Source organism: Tinamus guttatus, unplaced genomic scaffold, assembly GCF_059628265.1.
Source record: "Tinamus guttatus ecotype Peru unplaced genomic scaffold, ASM5962826v1 Tinamus_guttatus_pri_ptg000227l, whole genome shotgun sequence".
NCBI lineage: Eukaryota > Metazoa > Chordata > Aves > Tinamiformes > Tinamidae > Tinamus > Tinamus guttatus.
The window spans coordinates 3,055,047-3,080,420 of record NW_028288761.1 but is presented as its reverse complement, the minus strand read 5'-3'; the positions used below and the strand labels follow the sequence as shown (position 1 = coordinate 3,080,420).

General features: G+C 45.8%; 1 protein-coding gene across 1 annotated transcript in view; it reads right to left on the bottom strand.

The window, feature by feature from the left end:
* Window positions 1–25,374, bottom strand: part of LOC104568519 (uncharacterized) — a 92,212-nt gene that overhangs the window by 6,849 nt on the left and 59,989 nt on the right. The window contains exons 88-125 of the mRNA XM_088525585.1: window positions 25,000–25,149; window positions 24,337–24,593; window positions 24,132–24,216; window positions 23,916–23,999; window positions 23,561–23,802; window positions 23,182–23,465; window positions 22,795–23,072; window positions 21,877–22,475; window positions 20,930–21,500; window positions 20,574–20,773; window positions 20,280–20,472; window positions 20,186–20,201; window positions 19,884–19,973; window positions 19,496–19,585; window positions 19,104–19,193; window positions 18,712–18,801; window positions 17,931–18,020; window positions 17,539–17,628; window positions 17,152–17,241; window positions 16,760–16,849; window positions 16,368–16,457; window positions 15,976–16,065; window positions 15,194–15,283; window positions 14,232–14,254; window positions 13,836–14,083; window positions 13,300–13,477; window positions 11,928–12,036; window positions 11,327–11,418; window positions 10,515–10,691; window positions 8,315–8,517; window positions 7,846–8,028; window positions 6,937–7,143; window positions 6,159–6,323; window positions 5,565–5,689; window positions 4,141–4,409; window positions 3,083–3,291; window positions 2,517–2,655; window positions 1,186–1,436 (exon numbers count right to left, since the gene is read on the bottom strand). Of these exons, the coding sequence (XP_088381711.1) occupies window positions 1,186–1,436; window positions 2,517–2,655; window positions 3,083–3,291; window positions 4,141–4,409; window positions 5,565–5,689; window positions 6,159–6,323; window positions 6,937–7,143; window positions 7,846–8,028; window positions 8,315–8,517; window positions 10,515–10,691; window positions 11,327–11,418; window positions 11,928–12,036; window positions 13,300–13,477; window positions 13,836–14,083; window positions 14,232–14,254; window positions 15,194–15,283; window positions 15,976–16,065; window positions 16,368–16,457; window positions 16,760–16,849; window positions 17,152–17,241; window positions 17,539–17,628; window positions 17,931–18,020; window positions 18,712–18,801; window positions 19,104–19,193; window positions 19,496–19,585; window positions 19,884–19,973; window positions 20,186–20,201; window positions 20,280–20,472; window positions 20,574–20,773; window positions 20,930–21,500; window positions 21,877–22,475; window positions 22,795–23,072; window positions 23,182–23,465; window positions 23,561–23,802; window positions 23,916–23,999; window positions 24,132–24,216; window positions 24,337–24,593; window positions 25,000–25,149 (6,527 nt within the window). The remainder of the gene's footprint in view (window positions 1–1,185; window positions 1,437–2,516; window positions 2,656–3,082; window positions 3,292–4,140; window positions 4,410–5,564; window positions 5,690–6,158; window positions 6,324–6,936; window positions 7,144–7,845; window positions 8,029–8,314; window positions 8,518–10,514; window positions 10,692–11,326; window positions 11,419–11,927; window positions 12,037–13,299; window positions 13,478–13,835; window positions 14,084–14,231; window positions 14,255–15,193; window positions 15,284–15,975; window positions 16,066–16,367; window positions 16,458–16,759; window positions 16,850–17,151; window positions 17,242–17,538; window positions 17,629–17,930; window positions 18,021–18,711; window positions 18,802–19,103; window positions 19,194–19,495; window positions 19,586–19,883; window positions 19,974–20,185; window positions 20,202–20,279; window positions 20,473–20,573; window positions 20,774–20,929; window positions 21,501–21,876; window positions 22,476–22,794; window positions 23,073–23,181; window positions 23,466–23,560; window positions 23,803–23,915; window positions 24,000–24,131; window positions 24,217–24,336; window positions 24,594–24,999; window positions 25,150–25,374) is intronic.

The window sequence follows — 25,374 nt, the reverse complement described above, 5'->3', positions numbered from 1 at the left end:
TATTTACTTTTTCAAAGGAATAAAGTCCTGTATGGAAAAAAGACACAATATTTTCATATCATCCTAGGAGATTTCTATTATTGAGCTATAAAATGTGTATATGAGCTAATGTATAAGCTTATGTACTAATGAGAGTAAGGAAACACGAGTTTTACAAGCCTATTTTTCATTTTCCCTACCACTGATAAAAAAAATCTATGGCTTTATTGTAAGTCTTGGGATATTTGGTGTTTTGTTCCTAAATCTCTATTTTTTATTTGTTTGTTTTAAGTAGAATATATTACTCATGGTTATAGAGGGGAAAAAAATAGTAGGTGCTTAAATCTAAACAAATACAAAAATTTTTAAAAAATAAATACTTCATGGCATTCTTTTCTAAAGCATTCCCAATTTTTAATCAATCAATCCCCATCACACTATGCTTGAGATTAGTACTTCAGCTACTATTTTTAAATCAGAAATGATTAGAAATTCAGCTCTGAAATGGATATTTTCTGCAATTCCCTTCAGTATTCTTTATTCTGTTCTTCACACCTCTAAAATGGGTGCTCTGATCCCTATTTACCTGCTTTTCAAAGAGACTGAGGAGAGAAACTTGTGTAAAGTACATAAAATATCGTGACTGTAATGTTAGTGTGCACCCCTTCTTACACCTATTGAGTTCAGGTACAGCTCTGCCTGCTCCACAAATTACTGCTAAAATACAGGTCAGCATCTGCACTCAGAATCATTCTTGCATCCCAAGTTAGATTTCCTTTGGATGATGATCCTAGTTCCATTACCACACTGCAGGATTCTTAATCTTTTGAGGTCTCTCTGGCACAGTCTTAGGAATTTTGCTACAGCAAGAAGCTCTAAACTTCACAGTCAGTCCATCTTACAATAAATCCCTCTTAGCATTTTTTTCATGTCTTTACATTGCTCTCTATTTTATTTCCAAGTTTGCATGTTATTCCCCATTTCCTATTCTAATTAATAAAATGATGAGCTTAAGGCAGGAGCCACCCTTACTGTTTGTGAGGACTCAGCACAACTGACAACACATTTTTGGCTGCCCCATAGCACTGCTGTAAAAATACAGTTTCAATATTAAATGCTTCAAAATAGGCATTTATAATTCAAATTTGTTTTATACCAGGGGGATTGGAGGAGCATTTTGTCCATGCGCTGCAGTGAGACACTTACCAGAACCTGCCTCTTCTGTCTGAAGCGCACCGTATGACCATAGACATTGATGAGAATCTCTTTGAGGTAAGTAATGTGTCGAATTAAAGGAAGAGGATAGTTCATGCCCTCGATGCTGAACTGTGTCAGAGTATCAGGTAGGTTAGGGATGGTTTGTGCCAGAATATACTTGTATTTCCCTTGGAAGTGGTGCACCAAGCCATCAAAGGTGGTGTAGTGTGGATCACCCATGATCCAGCATTTCTTAAAACCTAAAAGAAGAGAGTTTCATTACCCTCCAGTCTAAATGTCAAATCCTATACATGGACCAGTTTAATAAGGACTAGATAACAAAGTTTTCTGCTAACGTGCAGGTCTCTGAAAGCAAAGATGGGTACTTTGGCATCACCCTAGTGAATGGGTATCTGAGGGCTCTCAGAGGTATGGGTTTCATGTTCCACCACAATGTGAAATATGAAATTCTTGAAACATAAAAAGCACTTGATGTCACACTGATTACTTCTGAGGTTACTAAATTTATCACTAGGATCACCAGAACTAAAAATTAGATGTAGAAACTATTGTCTATGTATTTTGTTTGATAATTAAGTGCAGAGTCAATCATTCTTCAAGAACTAGGCTCTCCTTAAGGCTGCTGTGGCATCTCTGCAGTGGTATTTTGCCCAAATGGAGCACTGCAAAACTGCATTTCCATTGTTCTTGTACTGGTCACCTGTATGGCGAGACCTATGTTATACCGTTTTTCAAAATACAGCTGTAGAATCACTTGGCAACAAGCTATGTCATAAATATTCCAATTTACTTGTGGCATATGGGATTAAATGTAGCACAGCAAATATCTCCCAGAATCCTATCCAAAGGAGCTACTGGATGAAAAGCAACAAAGTTATTTGACTAGTATATTTACTTAATACCCATTCAGATCTGCTCTGTCCTGACTTTTAGAGCTTCATTTTTTTCTGTTCTCAAATCAGCACACAGTGAAGAGAAAAGGTTAATTGCCAGAGGATACAAAGATGTATCTGAATTTTATTTGTAGTAGATACAGTACAAATCTCTTTTCTTTGCAAACCAGTCAGACTAAACTGTCAATTTTCTAGAGGTAAATATATCTTCAAACTACTGTTTTGCTTCCCTCTAGAGATTGTGTGTCTTGTACTGGAACTTTCTGTTGTGAAAATTGAAGCCTTTTTGCATTCAGCACTGGCAGACCTGGCTGACCTCCCCTGTAAAAAGGCTAGAAGTGTCATGGAAGAAAGACTGGATACCTCTCATTCTTCCTCCTCCTTGAGCCTTCATGAAACACCAAATGAAGATCCCCATGCACATACCTGTTGGATTACACTTGTGTTTTCCATTTTTGATCACACAGGTTTCTTGAGAGTCACAGCCATAGTCCTTACATGTGATGACACCATTCTGACATTGGCATCTCTGAGCACAGTGTTGAGTTATCCAAGTTTCCCCAGCCTGGACACAAGTTGCAGCAAGAATATTACTGTGGTGCTCAGCTTTACAATGCAATAGAAAATGAATAGTGAAGGTTTTGGGGGCTGGCTAGATACGATTTGTCCTGCTGCTTGTTCCACAACTGCCTAATCCAGGCATAATCTCTCCAGAAGCCTGGGAGGTGGGGAATCTCAGTCCATTTGCCTTACTGAGTATCTTGAGAAGAGACAGACTGCCTGAATAACTCTGATCAAAGTACTGGTCTCCAATATGTCTCAATTTTGGCCTCGTATGCAAAGCACCAAGCTTTTGCAGTTGCTCCTAACTTAGCCTGCAGCTTTTTCTACCCAGATCAAAGATACCTAATGATTTCTCTCTCTCCCATTCGGTCAGGAAGCCAAATCTTCACAGGTTTTGCAGACAGAGATTTGTTCCACAAACTACTTACACTGTAGTAGTTGTCGTCATCATCCCTGCAGCCACAATTGCTCAGAGGTACACACTTGCCGTTACTGAGCACATAATTATTATCACACTCACAGCCCTCAGTGCACTGTTCTGTCTTCTCACAAAGGGAAGAGGCAAAAATGTCATTGCATGTTGATGGGCAGGGGGAAGCACAGTCTGTGTAATGGCTGTGGGTTGAACAGGGCAATGCTGTGTGTGGGTGAAGAAAATAAAAACAGTGTTACTAAATACACTTAGAAACCACAACTGCAAACACCTATCACTGCCTGAAAGCTAGAACTTGGCCTGCAAAATGGCAGTGTTGGATTGCATTTTAATAGACAATTTTGATGGTACGATTTTGAATTTTGACCTTAACAAAACAAAAACAAAACACACACACAAACAAACAAAAGAATAATTCAGAGAATCCTTCTGGAGCTGTTGATTCAGTTCTATTACACATGGGTCTCAGCTGGTGGTACCTGGATAATTCAGATTCACAATTCCAGCTCAGTGTTGCAAATGCCTGTTTGGGCACTGCTGAAAATGTGAGTCATTAGGGCAAATGCCTTAAGAGTGCTCAACCCGCCAGCAACATAAGGCATAAGGTGTTAATTAAGCTCCTTTAACCAAGCGGACAAATCTTCACTCAGATGCCAGTCTTCATTCAGATCACAGTGAACAGTATTGAGCCCTTTGTTCTAATACAGTATTCCAATTTCTTCTAATCTTCTTGTTATACTATGTCTCAATTTTAGACTCACTGCAATATCTCACAATATCTATCTGGCTACTAAAACTATTCTAACTCCACATTACTTCCCACAGCTTGTCTAGTTCTAAGTTACCACTGGATGTAACTCAACATAATCAAAGTTCAGTGCAGCAATGAAGTCATAAAATCACAGATAATAGCATTGCATTTTGTGAGGATTTGAATTTAATTATCTTTTACATAATTTGTCCAGCTAATACTGCTAATTAATTTTCATGCCAATTAAATTGCATGCCATTAGTCATCCCAGGTTTTAATTTTTCATTCGCTTGTGCACTTACGACAGAATGTGCTGTTCCTCCATTTAATGATGATTCCTTCATTCTTACAGGTGTCCACATAAACTTGAATTATGTCACAGAGAGTCGACATCATGCCATCGTACTGGCACATGTCATAGGTGCAGATCTGTATGAAAGGTTCAGGATTGACCAGATTGTGGCATGGTGTGAATTTGTCTGATTTTAAGACATTACATTCGCTTTCAATGACTGGTTTGTTCTCAGCAGTGCAAGGAGGAAGATCATCATCTCTTGAGTCTGAAAAACAGCTACATGAAAGCATAAACACAGTTAAATTTGAGTGTCAAAGACATATGTAAAACAGACTGAAAGTGGCAAATCTGATCCTGAGAGGTATTAATAAGCAGCCTTGCAGAATCTGATTTGTGACTTGATTTATTGTTACAGGGAAGATATAAAAAGTTTAAAGGTTTTAGATGCTTATCTGATCTTTCCCTGTCTCTTTCCCCATCTCTCTGGGCCCTGAATGCACTAACAGACCTTACTGGCCCTGACCAGTCCTTCCTGGAATCTCATCCCACACAGGCCCACAGCCCAGAACACCACTTCGGCCCAAACTGGAGCGGTCAGGCCCTGTGCCAGCCATGCCGTAGTAGTGCCAGTCTCCAGCTTTGCCACAGCCCTGTCTCTACCTGGCCACAGGCCACACTGATCTGGACCCTGACGAGGCTGACTGTCCGACCAGGCCTTGGCCTGGCCCTATTACCGTGGCCCTGTTTGGACATGATGGGGCTGTGTCTGACCCTGGCTAACCCCACTGGGCCTGATCTGGCTCCTGACCTGCTGACTGGCTGCTCAGCCTGGCCTTAGACCCCATCACCATGGGCCTGCTAAGCCATCCCTGGGCTCTGTCTGGCCATGGTTAGCCTCATTGAACCCGATTCTGACAAGTGAATTGACTTCCAGCTTGACTTTGGACCTGTCACTCCGAACTTGTCCAGTGATCTGGACTCTCAGTTGACCCGGCTGCCATTCCTCATCTGCCCTGCTCCCCTTACTCAAGTGCTGTGGGATGGTCTCTGGTTGGTGATGCTCCTGTATGGCAAGCTGTGTTATTATGCTCAGCTCCCCATCTCCTTCTCGTTGCTGGTTCTCGTTGCTCCCCAACACCATAGTTCTGCTCTAGCTGTTTTCAGTGTAAAATAACCATAGACTATGCCCACACTGTGGACTACCTCAAAGCCTAATTCCCCAAGTGTGTACATCAGAGGTGGGTTGTGGTTTGCTTCTGGCCTGTGCAGTGGTTTCCTATGTTGATGGCTTTTGTTAGAGCTTCACACGGAAGAAGAGAGAAATCTCACATGCACTACCTATGTGTTGCAGAGTAGCAAAATAGGCAAAACACGTTAAAGGAGACTGTTTGTCAAAGGAACATAAGAAATATGAAAAGAAGTCATATTTACCCTGCATCACTGTCTTCTTCCACTTTCCAGCTATTTCCAAACTGTATGACATTAACAACTGTACCATTGGGCAAGGTCAGATCATCTTCAGGTTTGTCATTGAAGTTACCACACATACCATGTACCTGCAAGTGAAGAAGAATTGTATTCTAAACATTATCTGTTCTACCTCAACTTCCCCGAGAACTATTAATTGACAATGGAATAACATAGCCAAATCATTATTATAAAAACATATTGTACCAAATGCTTCAGATCCATTCACTAGTGTCTGTCTGCATCAAGGGAGAAATAAAGTAGATACTGCAATAAATTTGTGGTCCCCTAAGACTTCAAGCTATTTAATTCTAAAATCACAGTGTATTTCTTGTAGCTAATTGTCAAGTACTCAGCCAGCTGGGTCATTTTATCTCCCTATCTCTACAACACAAAGAAATAGTTATTTACAAGACAAAAAGAAAAAAAAAGACTTATGTGTTACAATATCTGCTCCAAAAGGGATACAATAGCAAAATGCAAGAAGAGAAATGAAAAGTCAATACACAAGGCAGCAGTTTTGAAACAGTGGCTGTACGCTTACGTATTAAATCTTACCTTTGAGAAGTAAGACTGTGGGAGGGTGATTTCCAGATGGTGATCACCATCATATTTCACTACCATACCGAAGTCAGTTTCCACTACAATATATGTGCCAACATTGCCAATGGACACGCCTCGCAGACGGTTTTCTACTGGAGTGTAGACTCTCTCACTGTTCAACTGGAGACACAAGTCATTTGTCAGTACACTCTCCTGTGAAGGCTTTTCTGCTCACATTTTGTATTCCTTGTAGGGTTACAGACTTCCCAGTGGTATTTTCAACTGCTTGATAATTCCACCATTGTGCATTCCAACTACGGTAGCTGAGGAGAACTGGGCAGGATTCAGAGCCTAAGACCTTACCAGGGAACTGTAAAGATCACTGGTTTTGAGCAAACACCTACCCTCCCACAGGATGATGTTCAGCCTAAGGGACTTCCATGTATCCCAGACTAACACACTAGGACTGACTCTTCCTCTGCTTGCCCAGACTAGCTATAGATGATTGAATCGATAACAGCTATTGAACTTGGAAACGCAATCCTTTAGTTAAGACAGAAGTTCTAATAGCTGGAGACTCTGGCCTCCAGCTCCAAGATACTGCTTGAACAACAGTATCAGATGTCTTGGGTAATCAAGAGAAATTCAATTTCTCCACAATATCAAGTTAATTGAGGTGTCCACAAATGTTAACAATATTTGTGCATGTCACTTAGCAAATGTGAAGATCGTTTTTTGTACAGCTACTGCTTTGAGCACTTTTTGCAAGAATTGAAAGATCACCAGCACCTACCAGGATTCCTTGGCTTTTCTGAAGGGTGATTCGTACATTATATACATCTATGTAGACTTCTTTCAGGTATGTGGCCCCTCTTTTTCCTCGGTCTTCATTCTTGCCACGGATGGTTACAGGAGTGATACTGTTATTGTTCGATACCTCAACCAGGTGTAGGTGGGTCAAGGTGTCCATCACATAAGTGAAAATGGGGTCTTGGGTCAGCTGAGCCAGTCATGAAATACAAACCAAATAGTCATTGAATGATGAAAAAATGTATTCAATGACTTTTGGTTGTATTTCATGACTGGCTCAGCTGACCAAAGACATTTGCATTAGTGCAGGAACCTGCTCCTGACAATTATTATGTGGGAAAACTTTCATTATCACGTATCTCATGATTATGCCAGTGACATTTATATGGAAAACAGAAGTTTCCGGAAAGTGTTTCTTCATTTTTTTTTTTTGTTAATTATGTACAGATTGATAACTTGGCATAAAATGAACCTTTTTAGCCATTTCTATGTGCAGTTATAGCTATGAGGTATGTTAGTTGGGAGTAACTCACAGCTTTTCTACTTGATAGTATGTAAATACATAATTATACATCTAAATACACAAACATATTTAAGGCCCTTGCAACTATCCTGACTCTCATAATTGCGGTTCTTCTCAATTTCCAAACGTAGAGCTTGTAGCACTGGTGGTTTGGGACTAGGATCTCAAAAAGAACCCATGTGATCTTGCAAGCTTTTGAGCAGCATCAGTTCATACTGATATCCACTACAACAGAATGGAATTAGTGCTTGCAAGACACATCATCTGTCTTTTCATCTCTTAGCTCTAGCAGCTGTTTGTTGGCATTTTGCCAGGACATAGGGAAAGGTGTCTGTGGGAAAGCTAGAAGGTGCAGAAGATTCTAATTACTGAATTGACGCTGACAACCAGTTGCAGGAAGGACTTACCATTGGAGTGACAGCCCAACACACCATCCTGAACACTGCACTCCTCTCGCACCCCACACTCCCAAGGTGTGCAAACAATGTTGTTATTCGCCTTACAGGTACAGCGTTCAGTGCAGGTATCGTTGGTGAACCAGCTTTCATCCAGCTGAGAGAAAAAGAAAAGTGTAGAAGCAAATTTTATAAGATGACTGGAAAGATTATACCACAATGGGTAATCATATTTCTAGTATTTGAATGTCAGTGATATATTTATGTGGCACATGATCATTATGGCCACACAGTCCACTGATCAGGAAGGCTGCCAAAGTGAATTTCAATTTGTCTTTTATTAACAGTGTAAATAATAATTTTGTTAGTGTTATGTTAGTTGTTAGTCTTTATAATTCCACCCCCCCGCCCCCGGCTTTTCCAAATGCATTTGGATAACTTGCCTGGTAGTAATGGTTTTTCTCATCAACACATCCACAGCTGCTTTCTGGCACACATAGGTCTCCACTCAAAACATAGCCCTCCTTACAGAAGCAACCTTCCACTGGTAAGGAACTGCAGGAATCAGCTACTGAGATATTCACACAGGTAGAAGGACACCTGGTACCACAGCTGTTGTAGACACTGCCTCCAGGACAGGACATTGCTAGAGACAAAATAAAAACAAGATCACTCAGAAGGGCAAAATTGTATGAAAAAAATGATGGTGCATTCACTGTTTTCTCTTGGAAATATACTGAAATTTGCTGTTCAAAAGCGTAACATTGGAGAGTGTTGACTACCAAGGCTTTTCTTGCACTGTGAGATAATGGATGATTGTAAGATGAGGTAAACAGACAAAGAAATGAGAGCCACCCTGCACATCAACTCACGTAGGATCTTAAACCATCCAGCCTTGCTTTGAGTGTAATGCCTGAGTGTGATTATACAGGCCTATTTGCACTTGGTTCAGTAATTTTTTTTTGAGAATTAAAGACATACAGATCTGCTGATGAGGGTATAGCTTGCACCGTTCTGTTTTTGGCTACCCTTAGTATTTAAGTGGAGGTTAAGTAGGAAAGGAGAGCTGCCTGGTAGCCTATTGGAAACAACTTTGTCAGTGTTCTAAGCTCTGAATCTCACTAATAAATAGCAATAGGCAGCAGAGAGGCTATGGACTATAGGAACTCTGAGAACATAAACCCCTGTGTTTCACCATCTTCCTAAGCAGTTACAATGTGCACAGCTGTGCCATGAGGGATGCAGTTTGCTGAGGAACAGCATGCAGGCTCATCAGAGCCCTTTGTGCCCTGGCCTTCCACCTGCGAACACAAAGGAGAGAGCTTGGGAGGAGTTGGTCACAAAGCTTGGGCTGGCCAGAGCAGCCATGTGGCTGCGGGAGGGACCCAGGCTTTCCATGGGCAGTGGTTTTCACATGGATCTAAAACTCATTTTTAACAGTATAGTGAACAATGATGGGTTTCATAGAGCTTTGTTTTGAACCACAGCTCTACAGGCTATAGGCATTCACTGATTAAATAGCAGATGTCCCCCTTCCCGAGCTCTGTTATTTCCTTGGTACTCAGGTCACTCAATTAAAAATGAATCTCTTCATGTAGTACCTGATATGGCCCCATTACTGTAGTTACTCTTTGAACAGATGCCACATATTTAAAAATAGAACTAAAAATCAGACTTTTATCTTTCATCTCAGACTCCTGAGAAAATATATTATGCTCTCATATCCCTCCTGCTCACAGTAAAATTTTGTTTCTATCATTCAAAGTATACTCCTCATGGAAAACGTTACATCCTACAGAGATCTTCAAGCATTTGCCCATTTATGTGATCTAAAAAGCTTAAATTTCTGTCTACACTCTATCATAAATCACCACATGTAATTCTCATTCACTTCTGCCCCTGTAGCAGGACCTCTTAGTTCTCTCAGACAATTACAGGCAACTTCTCCAGCTATCTAGTCAGAGTACTTGCCTCTTGTCAGGTTCCCAGCTGAGTTTGTATTTGAATTACTGATGGAGAAAATACTTGAGAGTCAGTTCTCTTAGTGTGACTGAATAATTCTCTTCTCTATAACCATAATCAAGCCCTAGATCTTTAGGCTCTAAGCTATTGCCTCAGAATAGGGAGTTTGAATGTCCATATCCTTAATCTGTTTGGGTGTTAGAAGCTAATTTCTTGCTCTGTCTCTTTTTATGTGATGTCCCTGTGTGCTATGCCCTCCCAGCACTGACTCACTGGGTGCTTTAAATCAAAGGTCATTCAAAAATCACAGTAATTCTTTTCCCATGTGGAGCAACTCCCACGATCTCTCAGTAATTTTTATGGTTTGGCTTCAATGCCTGTTGGGCCAGATTTGGCTACAAAAGACTTAAAGATCAGGTTTGCACTCTTGCAGTGGCTATCAAGAACTGAATTGCAATATGTGCTCCAAAACAATTAGACCTGAATGTATCCAGAAGTTCATGAGAATTAGTGTTTTATATAAATACTGGAATAATACTGAAACTGAAGCAGGCTCAAAAACATGACAAGAGACAGACTATACTCAAGCATTACAATTATTAAATGACATACATGTAGAAGAAAATCTACATACATTGAAAGTTTAAACAGGAAGAGATATTTATAAACCACAGTACTCACGGCAAACTGTAGTATTTCTCCACTCTATGCATATCCCAGCATTGGTACATGACTCAGCATAGGCCTGCAGTCCATAGCATAAGGATGTTGCTTGTCCCCCAGTGAAACACATGTCATAAACACAGTTTTCAAAGAAATTCTCTGGAGGCACTTTGGCATGACAATCCTTGAAGATTCCTGAGTAAACCAACAAAGACACATTAAAGTATAGGAAAAAAAAGAGGGGATTATAAGATTCATTAGCACCACTGCCTATTCTGTCCTAAAAAGATTTGTATAATTTATATCAGGCTAACTTTACTTAGTAAGCCATACCAACACATGAAACTGAGCACATAGAGTTGGCTTTCTCTACCATCCCTGTTTCTTGTTTTTGCATGAGTAACACATCATAGCTTACATAAATCAAGAGTTGGTGGCTAAGCAATCCACTATTTCAAGATACCTGCAGGAGGCACAGAGGGTCTCTAATTCAGTGAACCTCTAGAGAATACGATAAAGTGTCTGTAGTACATACAATGTCAGTACCCTCTGAACTTTTTCTCTGAGAAAGCAGAGTACAAGTATATTATAAATCAAACAGCGACTATGAGTCTGTCATCATTGTTCTCAGATCTTTGTGGACACAGGCTTGTCTGAACAGCTGACATATCATGACCAAGCAGGTATGAGTTTTGTGGTGGTTATTGGTACTAGACAGTTTATATGCCTCCAATGTGAGTTCAGAACAATGGGTTGAGGAGAACAGAAAATATAAGCTGCAACTTGCAGTGCACTTCATCATATACCTCAGAAAACTACTAAAATACCACCTGCTGGGTCTGTGATCATGCCACATGTTGTGTTCTTCTTTGCTTCACTCTCCAGCACAGGGTCACACTGCTCTTCTGTCCCAACAGAGCATCTGGGTAAAGCAAGGATAATAAGGTCTTTGTTTCATAACTCTTAGCATCAGGTTTTAGGGGAAGATTGGCACGTGATACTTCTGCACAACAGTGAGTATTTTGTTAGTCACAAGACTTTAGCCAGCTTCTTTGAAAGGCTGATGTCAGCTTTATCACTGAATGGACTCCATTTTTGATGCCTTTTGGAATATTCAAAGGCTCATTCTTAGCTGAACTAAGCTAAGCTGAATGACGAGATCCAATAAGTTATGATTTCCAAGCAGGGAATCGGAGTGAAGCTGTCTCTTACTCTATAGACACTTTCTGCTTAAGCGCAAGACTTAAAGCACACACTCCCTCTTCTCATTCACTGTATAACATAAATGGGAACTCCCAACTTCAAATGGGCAGCTGAAAGGTTTTTTTCAGATGCAAAGTGGTGCTGTGTGACAGAGCTGGTGATTAGATAGCCATTAGATTTTACATAATTTAATTAGAAAATGCCATGAGATTACACTCCTGTACATACATGGTGTTATTCTCAGGGACAAGCCAGCTTTCTCCAAGATCAGTGGAACTACTTGCAGTATCTCCATTGGGCTTTATGTTGTCATCATTTGGATCACCATTGTAATTGCCTGTGATGGTAAAAAGAGGTTTATAGGACATATAAATTTTAAATCTGTAAAAGAAAGTTAATTTGTAGCTTATAAAATCGACTACAATGAACTGCTGAGAATATAAGTACAACATCAATGTGTACTAGACAAAATAAGAAGAGCTCACTTGTGTTTTAGACTGTGACTGATGACAGATGACCGGGGCTATCTTTCAGACTTGTGGACTTGAAGCAAGGAGACTGTAAATTATTATCTAACTAGGGAACTAGACAACACTGCATACAGGAATGAATTGGTTAGCTAAACTACCCATCCCCTAATTTTCTTGGATCACATCAGTAGTGTATTGGTGGATTAAAAATCAAATGGTATCATTTGCAGCATGACATCCTTAGGTAGGTTTCCTGAATGGAAACTGTAAAACATCTACAGAGACATAAGTGAATTAGGAAATTTCAGTTTATCCGTATCAAAGCATAACCAGAAACGCACATGACAAGCTACTCTTGGAGATTCTACGGTCACATTTCCATGCTAAAGCAAATTTCATGTAATCACCTGATTCTAGAATGATGCTCTGGAATGTTGCTCCAAATGAACATACACAGTTTCAGGCATTACTAGCAGTGCTGACCATTCTGTACCTTTGTCATTGTTTTGTTTTAATCAGAACACTACCTATCCGAGTTGAAATAAGGCAGAGGTGAAAAAGGAGCCTGTGTAATCTGTAATCTTTTTTTTTTTTTTTTGATTCTACAAACATGATCATCCAAGATGGATAAACAGCTTCTAAAACAGCACAAGAAAACAGCAGGAAGAAAGCTTGAGGATACTGACAGTAAGCTATTCTGAAGCTAGTTCCCAGCTTATTCTAGAAACAACCTCAAGTCTTTATGACTCAGGAAATGAAATAGCATAGCTTACGCTCAAAGAAAGACAAACACATCAGAATGTAAATAACAGAAAAATACATTTATAGGATTCTTGAGTAGGTGTATGTAAATTAATATTATTATATCTACACCGGAGAACTGAAATGAGATTTTTCAGCTAGCAAAAAATATTAGTTATAATTCGCAACATTCCAGAGGGATATGAGGTTTTTAAGTTCTGATTTTTAGGAACTGAAAAATTCTGGTAACTTTTCTTCACTGATATAAATTCTAGTCTATTTGACAGGAAGTACTTGTGTATAGAGTAAATATGACATGATAAGAAATAAGTTTTAAATAATCACTAGTCTCCATGACTCATTTAGAAGTGACTAAGACTATGACTTACCACACAGACCACAGAGCAGACCACTGTAATCAGAAGGCACAGAGACTTCTGCATAGTGGTTTCCATCATATCTGACCCACAGTCCGAAATCAGTTTCCAAGAGAACATATCCACCACTGCTTTGGATAATTATCTTCCTCTCAATAAATACAGGCAGATTCCTTCTGCTGCCATTCACCTGTATAACAAGTTGTAAAAATCAGCCTGTGTATGCTGGGGGCTCCTACAACTGCCAGCAGCAAGCTTCCAAAAATCTAACAAACTAGTTTAGTGAAACATACAGTCTTTCGTAGAAGGGAAGTGGAAGCAACCATTAATGAACATTACATCTGAGTCTAAGCAGCCGTGGGTAAACGTGTTTGAAAGCTCAAAGAAGTAATTTACTCAATGAAAAAAAGAAAAAGGAAAAAAAAAGAAAAACAAACAAACAAAAACAAGCAAAAACCCTCTGTGACCTCCACAATCAACTTTAATTACTGCATGCCAGTTTAAAAATATTAGATAGGAAAATATGTCTCAAGCAAAGGTTTTCTTACGTTCACTTTCTTGTTTTTCAGCAAAGAAATCTCATTGCCATAGACTTCTACTTGAACTGACTTCACATAAGAGACTCTGGTGTTGGCACTTCTGTGTTCATTTGTCGTAAACACATCGAAATATGGAAGCCCCTGAGAGATGTTGCACAATTTTGACAGGGTGTAAGAGCAATTTCCCATGAAATTATGAACTCTGTGGTCAAAAGTGTTATAATGTGGATCCCCAGAAGCACTGCAGGAAGCACGACCTGTGAAGAAAGAAAGACTGAATAATTCATTCTGAATATCTAAAAAACTTTTGTTGCCACTATGGCCCGATGAAACATTTCATTTCTCTGCTGCACAGATATAACGATGGCGTCACTGAGCAACAGAGTAAAAGATAGTCATGTATACTTTCCACAGAAAAATATGCCATTCTACGGCAAGAGGAAATCACCTAGATTACGAAGTTCGAATTACCTGACCCAGGGATTCATTTGATGTAAAGTAAGTAGAGATCCACCATTTGCAATTTGAGACCAAGACTCAATTAGAATCATGAACATTAAGTCAAATAGGATTTTCAAGCCTGCAAGTTCCTTGGGATTTAAATCAAAATATTCCAAAGCTGAGCCTACACACATGTCTTTGATGCCATAAAGAGTCAATATCTCTATGCACTAGAAATCTATGATTGATGTTGAAACAGAAATATGAGCAAGATGGATCATGTTGACAGGAGGACATTAGTATATAAGGCAGAGCAGATTGTATTTCATATCAAAGTCTGCAAGGCTATTCCAGATAGGAAGTAAATACTCAAAAACTTTACATGGTTCATTACCCAGAATGAACAGCTGCACTTGAACTAGCTGCCTAGGACTTATCATTGCCTCTTAACCAATGATAAGATCAACATCTTCAGCAGGTATATGTGCACAAGGGTTAAAGTTTTGAGTCTTAATAAGAAAATGTCTTTTTAAAGCTCCAAACAGAAAATTCTACCATCAAATGTTGGACAAGTTGAGCTTGCAAAAGATTTATGGACTTGATCAAAAATAAAAGATGCTCCGATTTCTAGCAGTATATAAAAAAATTAGAGTCACACTTCTGTCTATATGTGAACACTAACTGCGATACACACCAAAAATCTGGAAAGAATATATATATATATAGAGCACAAAAGGGAAGACAAGAATACTGAGAGATAATACTCCTGCACATAATATTCTGGATATATGAAGACGGATTAGCAAGTAAAAAGTAGATGAAAAGAAATAAAAATTCCTTAAATTAAAATTTTAGTGCAAAACCCAATTATTAAAAAGGAAAAAAAATCATTAACAGCAACAGATGCAGAAGAGAAACCACAGTACCTGAGCTCGGCTCGGCTGTTGGTGGCACTGTATGTGGAGGCCATGCTGTGGTCTCTGGCGAGGTTACAATGGGTTTTGGTGTTGATGGACCTACAACAAAGAGAGCAGGAGAAGATCTGCATCAACAAGGCAGAATTGCTCCAGGTACATGGTTCACCCTTCCCAAAGAGCCCACTGTCCCAGTAACAGGAACACAGGCAGGAGATCCAACGGTGACCCCACAGAAAGAGCCACAGCAATCACGGTGTGCCCAACCAGTACCGTTGGGTGAATCAAGAAGTTCAGGCCTTCCACCACAGCTGCTCTGCACCTCAGCTGAAGGCCACAATGAACACAACTGGGACCCTTATCCACCAAGAGCAACAGATGCCGAAGAGAAAACTACAGTACCTGAGCTCGGCTCAGCTGTTGGTGGCACTGTATGCGGAGGCCATGCTGTGGTCTCTGGCGAGGTTACAATGGGTTTTGGTGTTGATGGTCCTACAACAAACAGAGCGGGAGAAGATTTGCATCGACAGGGTAGAATTGCTCCAGGTACATGGTTCACCCTTCCCAAACAGCCCACTGTCCCAGTAGTAGAAGCACAGGTTGGAGATCCAACAGTGACCCCTCAGAAAGAGCCATAGTATTCACGGTGTGCCCAGCCAGTACTGCTGGGTGAATCAAGGAGAAGTTCAGGCCCTCCACCACAGCTGCTCTGCACCTCAGCTGAAGGCCACAATGAACACAACTGGGACCCTTATCCACCAAGAGCAACAGATGCCGAAGAGAAACTACAGTACCTGAGCTCGGCTCGGCTGTTGGTGGCCCTGTATGCGGAGGCCATGCTGTGGTCTCTGGCGAGGTTACAATGGGTTTTGGTGTTGATGGTCCTACAACAAACAGAGCGGGAGAAGATCTGCATCAACAGGGCAGAATTGCTTCGGGTACATGGTTCACCCTTCCCAAACAGCCCACTGTCCCAGCAGTAGAAGCACAGGTTGGAGATCCAACAGTGACCTCTCAGAAAGAGCCATAGTATTCATGGTGTGCCCAACCAATAGCATGGGGTGAATCAAGGAGAAGTTCAGGCCCTCCACCACAGCTGCCCTCAGCATCAGCTGAAGGCCACAATGAAGACAACTTGGACCCTTATCCACCAAGGGCAACAGATGCTGAAGAGAAACCACAGTACCTGAGCTCGGCTCGGCTGTTGGTGGCACTGTATGCGGAGGCCATGCAGTGGTCTCTGGCGAGGTTACAATGGGTTTTGGTGTTGATGGACCTACAACAAAGAGAGCAGGAGAAGATCTGCATCAACAAGGCAGAATTGCTCCAGGTACATAGTTCACCCTTCCCAAACAGCCCACTGTCCCAGTAGTAGAAGCACAGGTTGGAGATCCAAAAGTGACCCCTCAGAAAGAGCCATAGTATTCACGGTGTGCCCAACCAGTACTGCTGGGTGAATCAAGAAGAAGTTCAGGCCCTCCACCACAGCTGCCCTCAGCATCAGCTGAAGGCCGCAATGAACAAAACTGGGACCCTTATCCACCAAGAGCCACAGCTGCCAAAGAGAAACCACAGTACCTGAGCTCGGCTCGGCTGTTGGTGGCGCTGTATGCGGAGGCCATGCTGTGGTCTCTGTCGAGGTTACGATGGGTTTTGGTGTTGATGGTCCTACAACAAACAGAGCAGAAGAAGATCTGTGTCAACAAGACAGAATTGCTCCAGGTACATGGTTCACCCTTCCCAAACAACCCACTGTCCCAGTAACAGGAGCACAGGTAGGAGATCCAACGGTGACCCCGCAGAAAGAGCCACAGCAATCACGGTGTGCCCAACCAGTAGCGCTGAGTGAATCAAGGAGAAGTTCAGGCCCTCCACCACAGCTGCTCTGCACCTCAGCTGAAGGCCACAATGAACACAACTGGTTCTCTTATCCACCAAGAGCAACAGATGCAGAAGAGAAACTACAGTACCTGAGCTCGGCTCGGCTGTTGGTGGCACTGTATGCGGAGGCCATGCTGTGGTCTCTGGCGAGGTTACGATGGGTTTTGGTGTTGATGGTCCTACAACAAACAGAGCAGGAGAAGATCTGCATCAACAGGGCAGAATTGCTTCGGGTACATGGTCCACCCTTCCCAAACAGCCCACTGTCCCAGTAGTAGGGGCACAGGTTGGAGATCCAACAGTGACCTCTCAGAAAGCCAAAGCAATCACGGCATGCCCAATCAGTAGCGGTGGGTGAATCAAGAAGTTCACGCCCTCCACCACAGCTGCCCTCAGCGTCAGCTGAAGGCCACAATGAACACAACTGGGACTCTTATCCACCAAGAGCAACAGCTGCCGAAGAGAAACTACAGTACCTGAGCTCGGCTCGGCTGTTGGTGGCACTGTATGCGGAGGCCATGCTGTGGTCTCTGGCGAGGTTACAATGGGTTTTGGTGTTGATGGTCCTACAACAAACAGAGCAGGAGAAGATCTGCATCAACAAGGCAGAATTGCTCCAGGTACATAGTTCACCCTTCCCAAACAGCCCACTGTCCCAGTAGTAGAAGCACAGGTTGGAGATCCAAAAGTGACCCCTCAGAAAGAGCCATAGTATTCACGGTGTGCCCAACCAGTACTGCTGGGTGAATCAAGAAGAAGTTCAGGCCCTCCACCACAGCTGCCCTCAGCATCAGCTGAAGGCCACAATGAACACAACTGGGACCCTTATCCACCAAGGGCAACAGATGCAGAAGAGAAACTACAGTACCTGAGCTCGGCTCGGCTGTTGGTGGCACTGTATGCGGAGGCCATGCAGTGGTCTCTGGCGAGGTTACAATGGGTTTTGGTGTTGATGGACCTACAACAAAGAGAGCAGGAGAAGATCTGCATCAACAAGGCAGAATTGCTCCAGGTACATGGTTCACCCTTCCCAAAGAGCCCAATGTTTCAGTAGGAGGAGCGCAGGTCGGAGATCCAAAAGTGACCTCTCAGAAAGAGCCACAGCAATCACGGTGTGCCCAACCAGTACCGTTGGGTGAATCAAGAAGTTCACGCCCTCCAGCACAGCTGCCACAGCATCAGCTGAAGGCCACAATGAACACAACTGGGAGTCTTATCCACCAAGAGCAACAGATGCCGAAGAGAAAACTACAGTACCTGAGCTCGGCTCAGCTGTTGGTGGCCCTGTATGCGGAGGCCATGCTGTGGTCTCTGGCGAGGTTACAATGGGTTTTGGTGTTGATGGTCCTACAACAAACAGAGCGGGAGAAGATTTGCATCAACAGGGCAGAATTGCTTCGGGTACATGGTTCACCCTTCCCAAACAGCCCACTGTCCCAGCAGTAGAAGCACAGGTTGGAGATCCAACAGTGACCTCTCAGAAAGAGCCATAGTATTCACGGTGTGCCCAACCAGTAGCATGGGGTGAATCAAGGAGAAGTTCAGGCCCTCCACCACAGCTGCCCTCAGCATCAGCTGAAGGCCACAATGAACACAACTTGGACCCTTATCCACCAAGAGCAACAGATGCTGAAGAGAAACCACAGTACCTGAGCTCGGCTCGGCTGTTGGTGGCACTGTATGCGGAGGCCATGCAGTGGTCTCTGGCGAGGTTATAATGGGTTTTGGTGTTGATGGACCTACAACAAAGAGAGCAGGAGAAGATCTGCATCAACAAGGCAGAATTGCTCCAGGTACATGGTTCACCCTTCCGAAAGAGCCCAATGTTTCAGTAGGAGGAGCGCAGGTCGGAGATCCAACGGTGACCCCGCAGAAAGAGCCACAGCAATCACGGTGTGCCCAACCAGTAGCGCTGAGTGAATCAAGGAGAAGTTCAGGCCCTCCACCACAGCTGCTCTGCACCTCAGCTGAAGGCCACAATGAACACAACTGGGACTCTTATCCACCAAGAGCAACAGATGCAGAAGAGAAACTACAGTACCTGAGCTCGGCTCGGCTGTTGGTGGCACTGTATGCAGAGGCCATGCTGTGGTCTCTGGCGAGGTTACGATGGGTTTTGGTGTTGATGGTCCTACAACAAACAGAGCAGGAGAAGATCTGCATCAACAAGGCAGAATTGCTCCAGGTACATAGTTCACCCTTCCCAAACAGCCCACTGTCCCAGTAGTAGAAGCACAGGTTGGAGATCCAACAGTGACCCCTCAGAAAGAGCCATAGTATTCACGGTGTGCCCAGCCAGTACTGCTGGGTGAATCAAGGAGAAGTTCAGGCCCTCCACCACAGCTGCTCTGCACCTCAGCTGAAGGCCACAATGAACACAACTGGGACCCTTATCCACCAAGAGCAACAGATGCTGAAGAGAAACTACAGTACCTGAGCTCGGCTCGGCTGTTGGTGGCACTGTATGCGGAGGCCATGCAGTGGTCTCTGGTGAGGTTACAATGCGTTTTGGTGTTGATGGACCTACAACAAAGAGAGCAGGAGAAGATCTGCATCAACAAGGCAGAATTGCTCCAGGTACATGGTTCACCCTTCCCAAACAGCCCAGTGTTTCAGTAGGAGGAGCGCAGGTCGGAGATCCAAAAGTGACCCCTCAGAAAGAGCCACAGCAATCACGGTGTGCCCAACCAGTACCGTTGGGTGAATCAAGAAGTTCAGGCCCTCCACCACAGCTGCCACAGCATCAGCTGAAGGCCACAATGAACACAACTGGGACCCTTATCCACCAAGAGCAACAGCTGCCGAAGAGAAACCACAGTACCTGAGCTCGGCTCGGCTGTTGGTGGCACTGTATGCGGAGGCCATGCTGTGGTCTCTGGCGAGGTTACAATGGGTTTTGGTGTTGATGGTCCTACAACAAACAGAGCGGGAGAAGATCTGCATCAACAGGGCAGAATTGCTCCAGGTACATGATTCACCCTTCCCAAACAACCCACTGTGCCAGTAATAGGAGCACAGGTCGGGGATCCCACGGTGACCCCTCAGAAAGTGCCGCAGCAATCACAGCAGGCCCAATGAGTACAGTTGAGTGAATAAAAGAGGAGTGCGGGCCCTCCACCACACCTGCTCTGCGCCTCAGCTGAAGGCCATAATGAACACAACCTGGACCCTTATCCACCAAGAACAAAAGCTGCAAAAAAAAAAAAAAACATTGTACCCGAGGTTGGCCCGGCGGTTGGAGGCACGGTTTGTGGAGTCGATGTTGTGCTCTGAAGGTAACAGCCTCGGTGGCCATTCTGGATCTTGCAGACCTCATCCTCGCCACAGGACAGTGGCGAGCAAACCATCTGGCCGTTGCCTTCACAGCGGCACTGGCGACTGCAGTTCTCGTTCACAGAGAGCTCGCCCTCCTGCACGCAGAGAAACACAGAGCACCAGCGCGTCAGGCAGGGAAAGAGCGGAACAGCAGTGCCCTGGCAGGGAGACAAGCTGGGCTGGGGCTTTCACTCACGCTGTAGTAGTTGCCCTCAAAGAGGCAGCCACAGTGGGCCTCGGCCACACAGGTGTCTCCACTGAGCAAAAAGCCAGAGGCGCACGCACAGCCCTCCATGCACGGCTTGGAGCAGTTCTGTGGGGCTTCTCGGTCGACGCACGTGGCAGGACAGCCGCTCATGCAAGGGTCATAGTAGGTGTTGTCAGGGCACAGCAGGGCTGCAAGGGGATGAGGACAATTAGGAGGAGAAAAGCCCTCCAGAAGAAGGCCTGCTTTCTGGGAAAGGGAAGGCTAAAGTGAGCAATGCTGTGGCCACAGGCCTGGCACACAGGGGAGCCAAGATTTCCTAGGGGAAAGCCAAGACAGGCACTCACGGCAGAAGGTGGCATTCCTCCAGGGCAGAAGAGTCACGCCTGCTCCCTGGCACGCGGCAGCATAGGCCTCCAGAGCAGCGCACAGCACCTCCTGCCCACCGCTCAGGGCACAAAGGTCGTACAAGCACGCATCAAAGTAGCTCTGCGGGTTGATCACGGCATGGCAGTTCTCAAAGGAGCCCGGCCTGGCGGTCAGCAGGCCGCAGAAGACGTCCGACTGGTAGAGCTCCTCCTCCTCAGAGTTGCAGGGTTCAGGCTCCTCGGGGACACCACAGTAGGGGTCATCGTCCCCACTGGGGACCTTCCAGCTCTCTCCCAGCTCGTTGGAGTTGGCAGCTTGCTGCCCATTGGGCATCATGTAATCGTCCTGTCGCAGGCTGTTGAAGTTCCCGCACAGGCCACACGTCAGGTTGAAGTAGGTTGTGGGCACCTTCACCTCCACCGAGTGGTCGGCGTCGTAGGACACTGTCAGGCTGAAGTCCGTCTCCAGCACGATGTAGAGGCCGCTCACGCTCACTCTGATGGCGCCTCCCGCTGCGCTCACCGGCAGGGTCCGGCGCTCCCCGTTCACCTAGGGCAGACACAACCCAATGGGCCCTTGCACACAGCCTCCGTGAGGCCTCCCTCACGCGGCAAACAGGCCCCAGAACCTGCCATGGCACACCGGTGCCCACACGCCCCTCACACGCACGCGCCTCTCACGCTTGGCCAGCCTTGCCCTTTCCTGCCCTGCGCGGGACCTCTGCTCTTCACTGGCCACAGTCCCTCTCCCCTTCTTCCTCCTACAGCCCTTCCGCAATGCAAACACCAGGGAGACAGTGCCCCAGTGCTCTGCGGGGAGCCCACCCACACCTGGGACCAAAGAGTCCAGTTCGGGCAAGAGCCTGCCAAGAAAAGCCACCTGCCCCTGGCCGACACACCACCCTCTGGCCAGCCCTGCTCCCTACCAGCACTTGGCTCCGCTCGTTCTTGACAATCGCAATGCGTTCTCCGTACACCTCCACCAGGACTTCACGCACGTAGGACACCGTGGGGTTGCCACGCTGCTCGTTCTTGGCCTCAATATTGAAGTAGGGCAGCGAGGTGCCATTGGAGCACACTTTGGCCAGAGTGTAGGTGCAGTTGCCCATGAAGTCGTGCGTCACACTGTCAAAGGTGTTGTAGTGAGGGTCCCCGTGGATGTGGCAGATGCCGTAAGAGTACGGCAAGCAGTCGGGTTTCCCGTTCTGCACCCCACAGTACTGGTCTGCCGGGCACGAGGCATCGGAGCACTGCACTTTGCTCCCGCGCCCTGGACACGTGCACTTGGAGGAGCAGGTGTTGTCCGTCCAGAACTCCGAGTTCACGGGGTAGTGCTGCCCGTTGTGCCAACAGCCGCACTGCTGGCTGGGCACGCAGCGGTCATTGTAGAGCAGGTACCCGCTGTCACACACGCAGCCCTCCACGCACGGCAGGCTGCAAGTGACCGGAGCCATAGGATTATAACAGGTAGCAGGGCAGGCTGCTGCACATGGCTCATAGTGGCTGTTGGCTGGACACTCGATAGCTGTGCAGAGAAATGGAATATAAGGGCAATCATTAGGATTTCTCCAGCAAGAATTCTCTGAAGTCTAGCAAGCGGTTGCCGCATATTTAGGAATCTTATTCCCCACAGCCACTGCTTTATTATGCCTCCTGACTGGGAAAGAACTGCATATGAACTCAACCAACAAAGGGTCCTCCAGCTGTCATCAGGCAGCACAGGGAAATTGCATTTTATAACTCCTTGGAAAACCTCTTTCTGAATTAAAATACATCTCCTGAATCAAGAAGATTATGGCCAAAGAGGGTCCAGGATGCAGTGCAATTTTTGTGTGCTGACTTACGGCAGAAGGTTGCGTTCCTCCATGCGGGGATCTTCACACCAAGGGCCTGGCAGGCGTCTGCATAGGACTGCAAGCTGTTGCACAGGACCCCGTGATCCAGCCCCAGCTCACACAGGTCATACAGACAGGTGTCAAAGTAAGCGCTGGGGCTCAGGACAGCTTGGCACTGCTCAAACGGGCCGCTGGGGTCAGTGAGGAGACCGCAGAAGCGACTGCTGCTAATGACTTGCTTGTCCGTCTCGTTGCAGGCGGGGCTGGGCGTTGTTCCGGGGGAGCAGCTGTGGAAAGGGAGGGAGAAGGGCCCCTGTGTTATCCGTGCGCTTCTCTTGGACTCTCACCCTCCCCACTGCGACGGACTCATTCCCAGAGGGGCCGGGGGCCACGCACCTGCTATCGTTGGACACCTGCCAGCTGTTGCCCAGGCTGGTGGAGTCTGGCTCCAGCACCCCGTCCGGGTTCAGGAAGTCGTCTGCTGCCACCCCGTTGTAGTTCCCACACATGCCACAGACCTTCTGCCCAAAGGCACTGGGGAGCGTCACTTCCACCCGATGATTCCCATCAAACTTCACTCGCAAGCCAAAGTCTGTAGAGACCACAGTGTAGAAGCCGCTGGACGACACCTGCACGCCTGTTGAGGGGCTGAAGGGCACGACCTCTTCCACTCCGTTGACCTGGAAGGACAGAAGCCAAGGCAGGGTGGTGGCAAACCATTTGGCACGGCGCTCTCTCCTCGCACCGCCCCACCGGGGGTCCCCCTTGGCCTTACCGTCACCACTCCGCCCTTCCCCAGCCTTATGCGATGGCCAGACACATCTACGTCCACGTACTGGACGTAGGACACACGCGTGTTGCTTCCCCTGTACTCGTTGGCTGCTTCCACGTTGAAGTAGGGCAGGGAGCTGTTGCTCTCACATAGCTTGGAGAGGGTGTAGGTGCAGGTGCCCATGAAGTGGTGCAGTTGGTTGTCGAACGTGTGGTAGTGAGGGTCTCCTTCTACCTCACAGGTCCCTGAGAGAGGGAAGGCCAGAGGAAGCGTTCCATTAAACGGCTCTTGGTGCCTCTTCTGCCCTGCCCACCCTGCACAAAGCACTGCAGCCCCAGGACTGCTCTGCTCTATTCACCTGAGCCTGGCACGGGTGTTGGTGTCGGGCTCCCTGATGAAGGAGTAATGGTGCTGGGGCCTGGTGATGACGTAGGCCCATCGCCTATGGGAGAGACAGCGCACATGCAGACTTGCGGCTGCCTCAGAAGCTCCTTTTCAGGGCAGCAACTACACAGACTGACCAAACAAGCAATGACTTTCCCTCAACCCACCCTTCCCTGCATAGGAAACACACCTGGGCAGTATCCCTTCTCGATGGACAGATCATCCAATGCTATATCGCTCCGGAAGTCTTCACCCCATTCTCCTTCAAGGATAATCTAGGAAAAAGGGTTGGTTTCCAGCATTAAACGTTAACTCCAGGCAGGTTTCGGTGCTCCGCTTGTGCCATTTCAATGCACGGTCCACCTCAGAGAGCCGTGAGGATGCCCCTGCCGTACCTGCATGTTTCCTGTGCTTTGCACTGTGACTTCTCCCAAGTTCCATCTGTCCCCGTGGTTCCCAACACTGCTCCAGATCTCCACCAGCTGGTCGTTCTGAGCCACGTACACCCGCAGGGCCATTGTTTGAGCCACTCCGTACATGTGATACCAGAAGCGGAAGCAGTGCGGTCCTTCCGAATTGCACACCGGGCTGACCAGGTGAGCCACAAAACCGGGGAGTGCGTTACTGCCTTGCAGGTAGATGTAGTAACCGTCTGAAACAAAGCACAAGACACACTGACGTACACCATCTCCATCTCTTCCAGAGAGACAAAGGCTCTCCAAAGCATCACCATAATCCTAGCATGACTCCGCACCTTTCACTCATTATCATTTTTTTTGAGAAGCCAGCATCTGCTCACAGACACCCCTGCAAGAATCTGGCCATCAAGCTTTGCACCCCTCCCCCCCTACACAGTAGACCCTTGCCTGTCCAGGCCACACCATGGGCTGCAAGGCTTCCAAAAGCAAGGGCCTGGCCCTGACAAGGCTGTCACAAGCAGCTCTGCATCAAGACTAGGAAGCATGGAGCCTGGGCTTCTTCCAGAAGAGCCTCCGCCCCCTTTCTCCAGCGATAACCCTCTGCCCGAAGCACCACCATGCACCAACTGCTCTTCCTACCTCCTGTCGTGTGGTCGTAGGAAGGGCCAGTATCTGGTGACGGTGTTGGCCCCTTGTGCCTTATCCAGTCAATGCTGCTGTCATCTGCCTGGACCCACTCACAGAAGTCAACGTCAAACGTGCAGGAGAAGTTGCAGGCTGTAAGGGTCTCTGAAAAGAAAGAAAAGCAGAATTGCCAGTGAGGGCAGGGCCACTTCCTTCTCTCTCTGCCCTGCCAGGACAACCTACATTCTTGGCACGCTCACATGCCCATGGATAGGTGAGGATGGCCAACTAAGCGCAAGTTCCTGCAGTGCCCGGTAGCTGTGGGGAAAATGCAGACAGACACGCTGGCAGGCAAGGTTGGTCCACATTATCAGCTTCATCCTCGCTGTC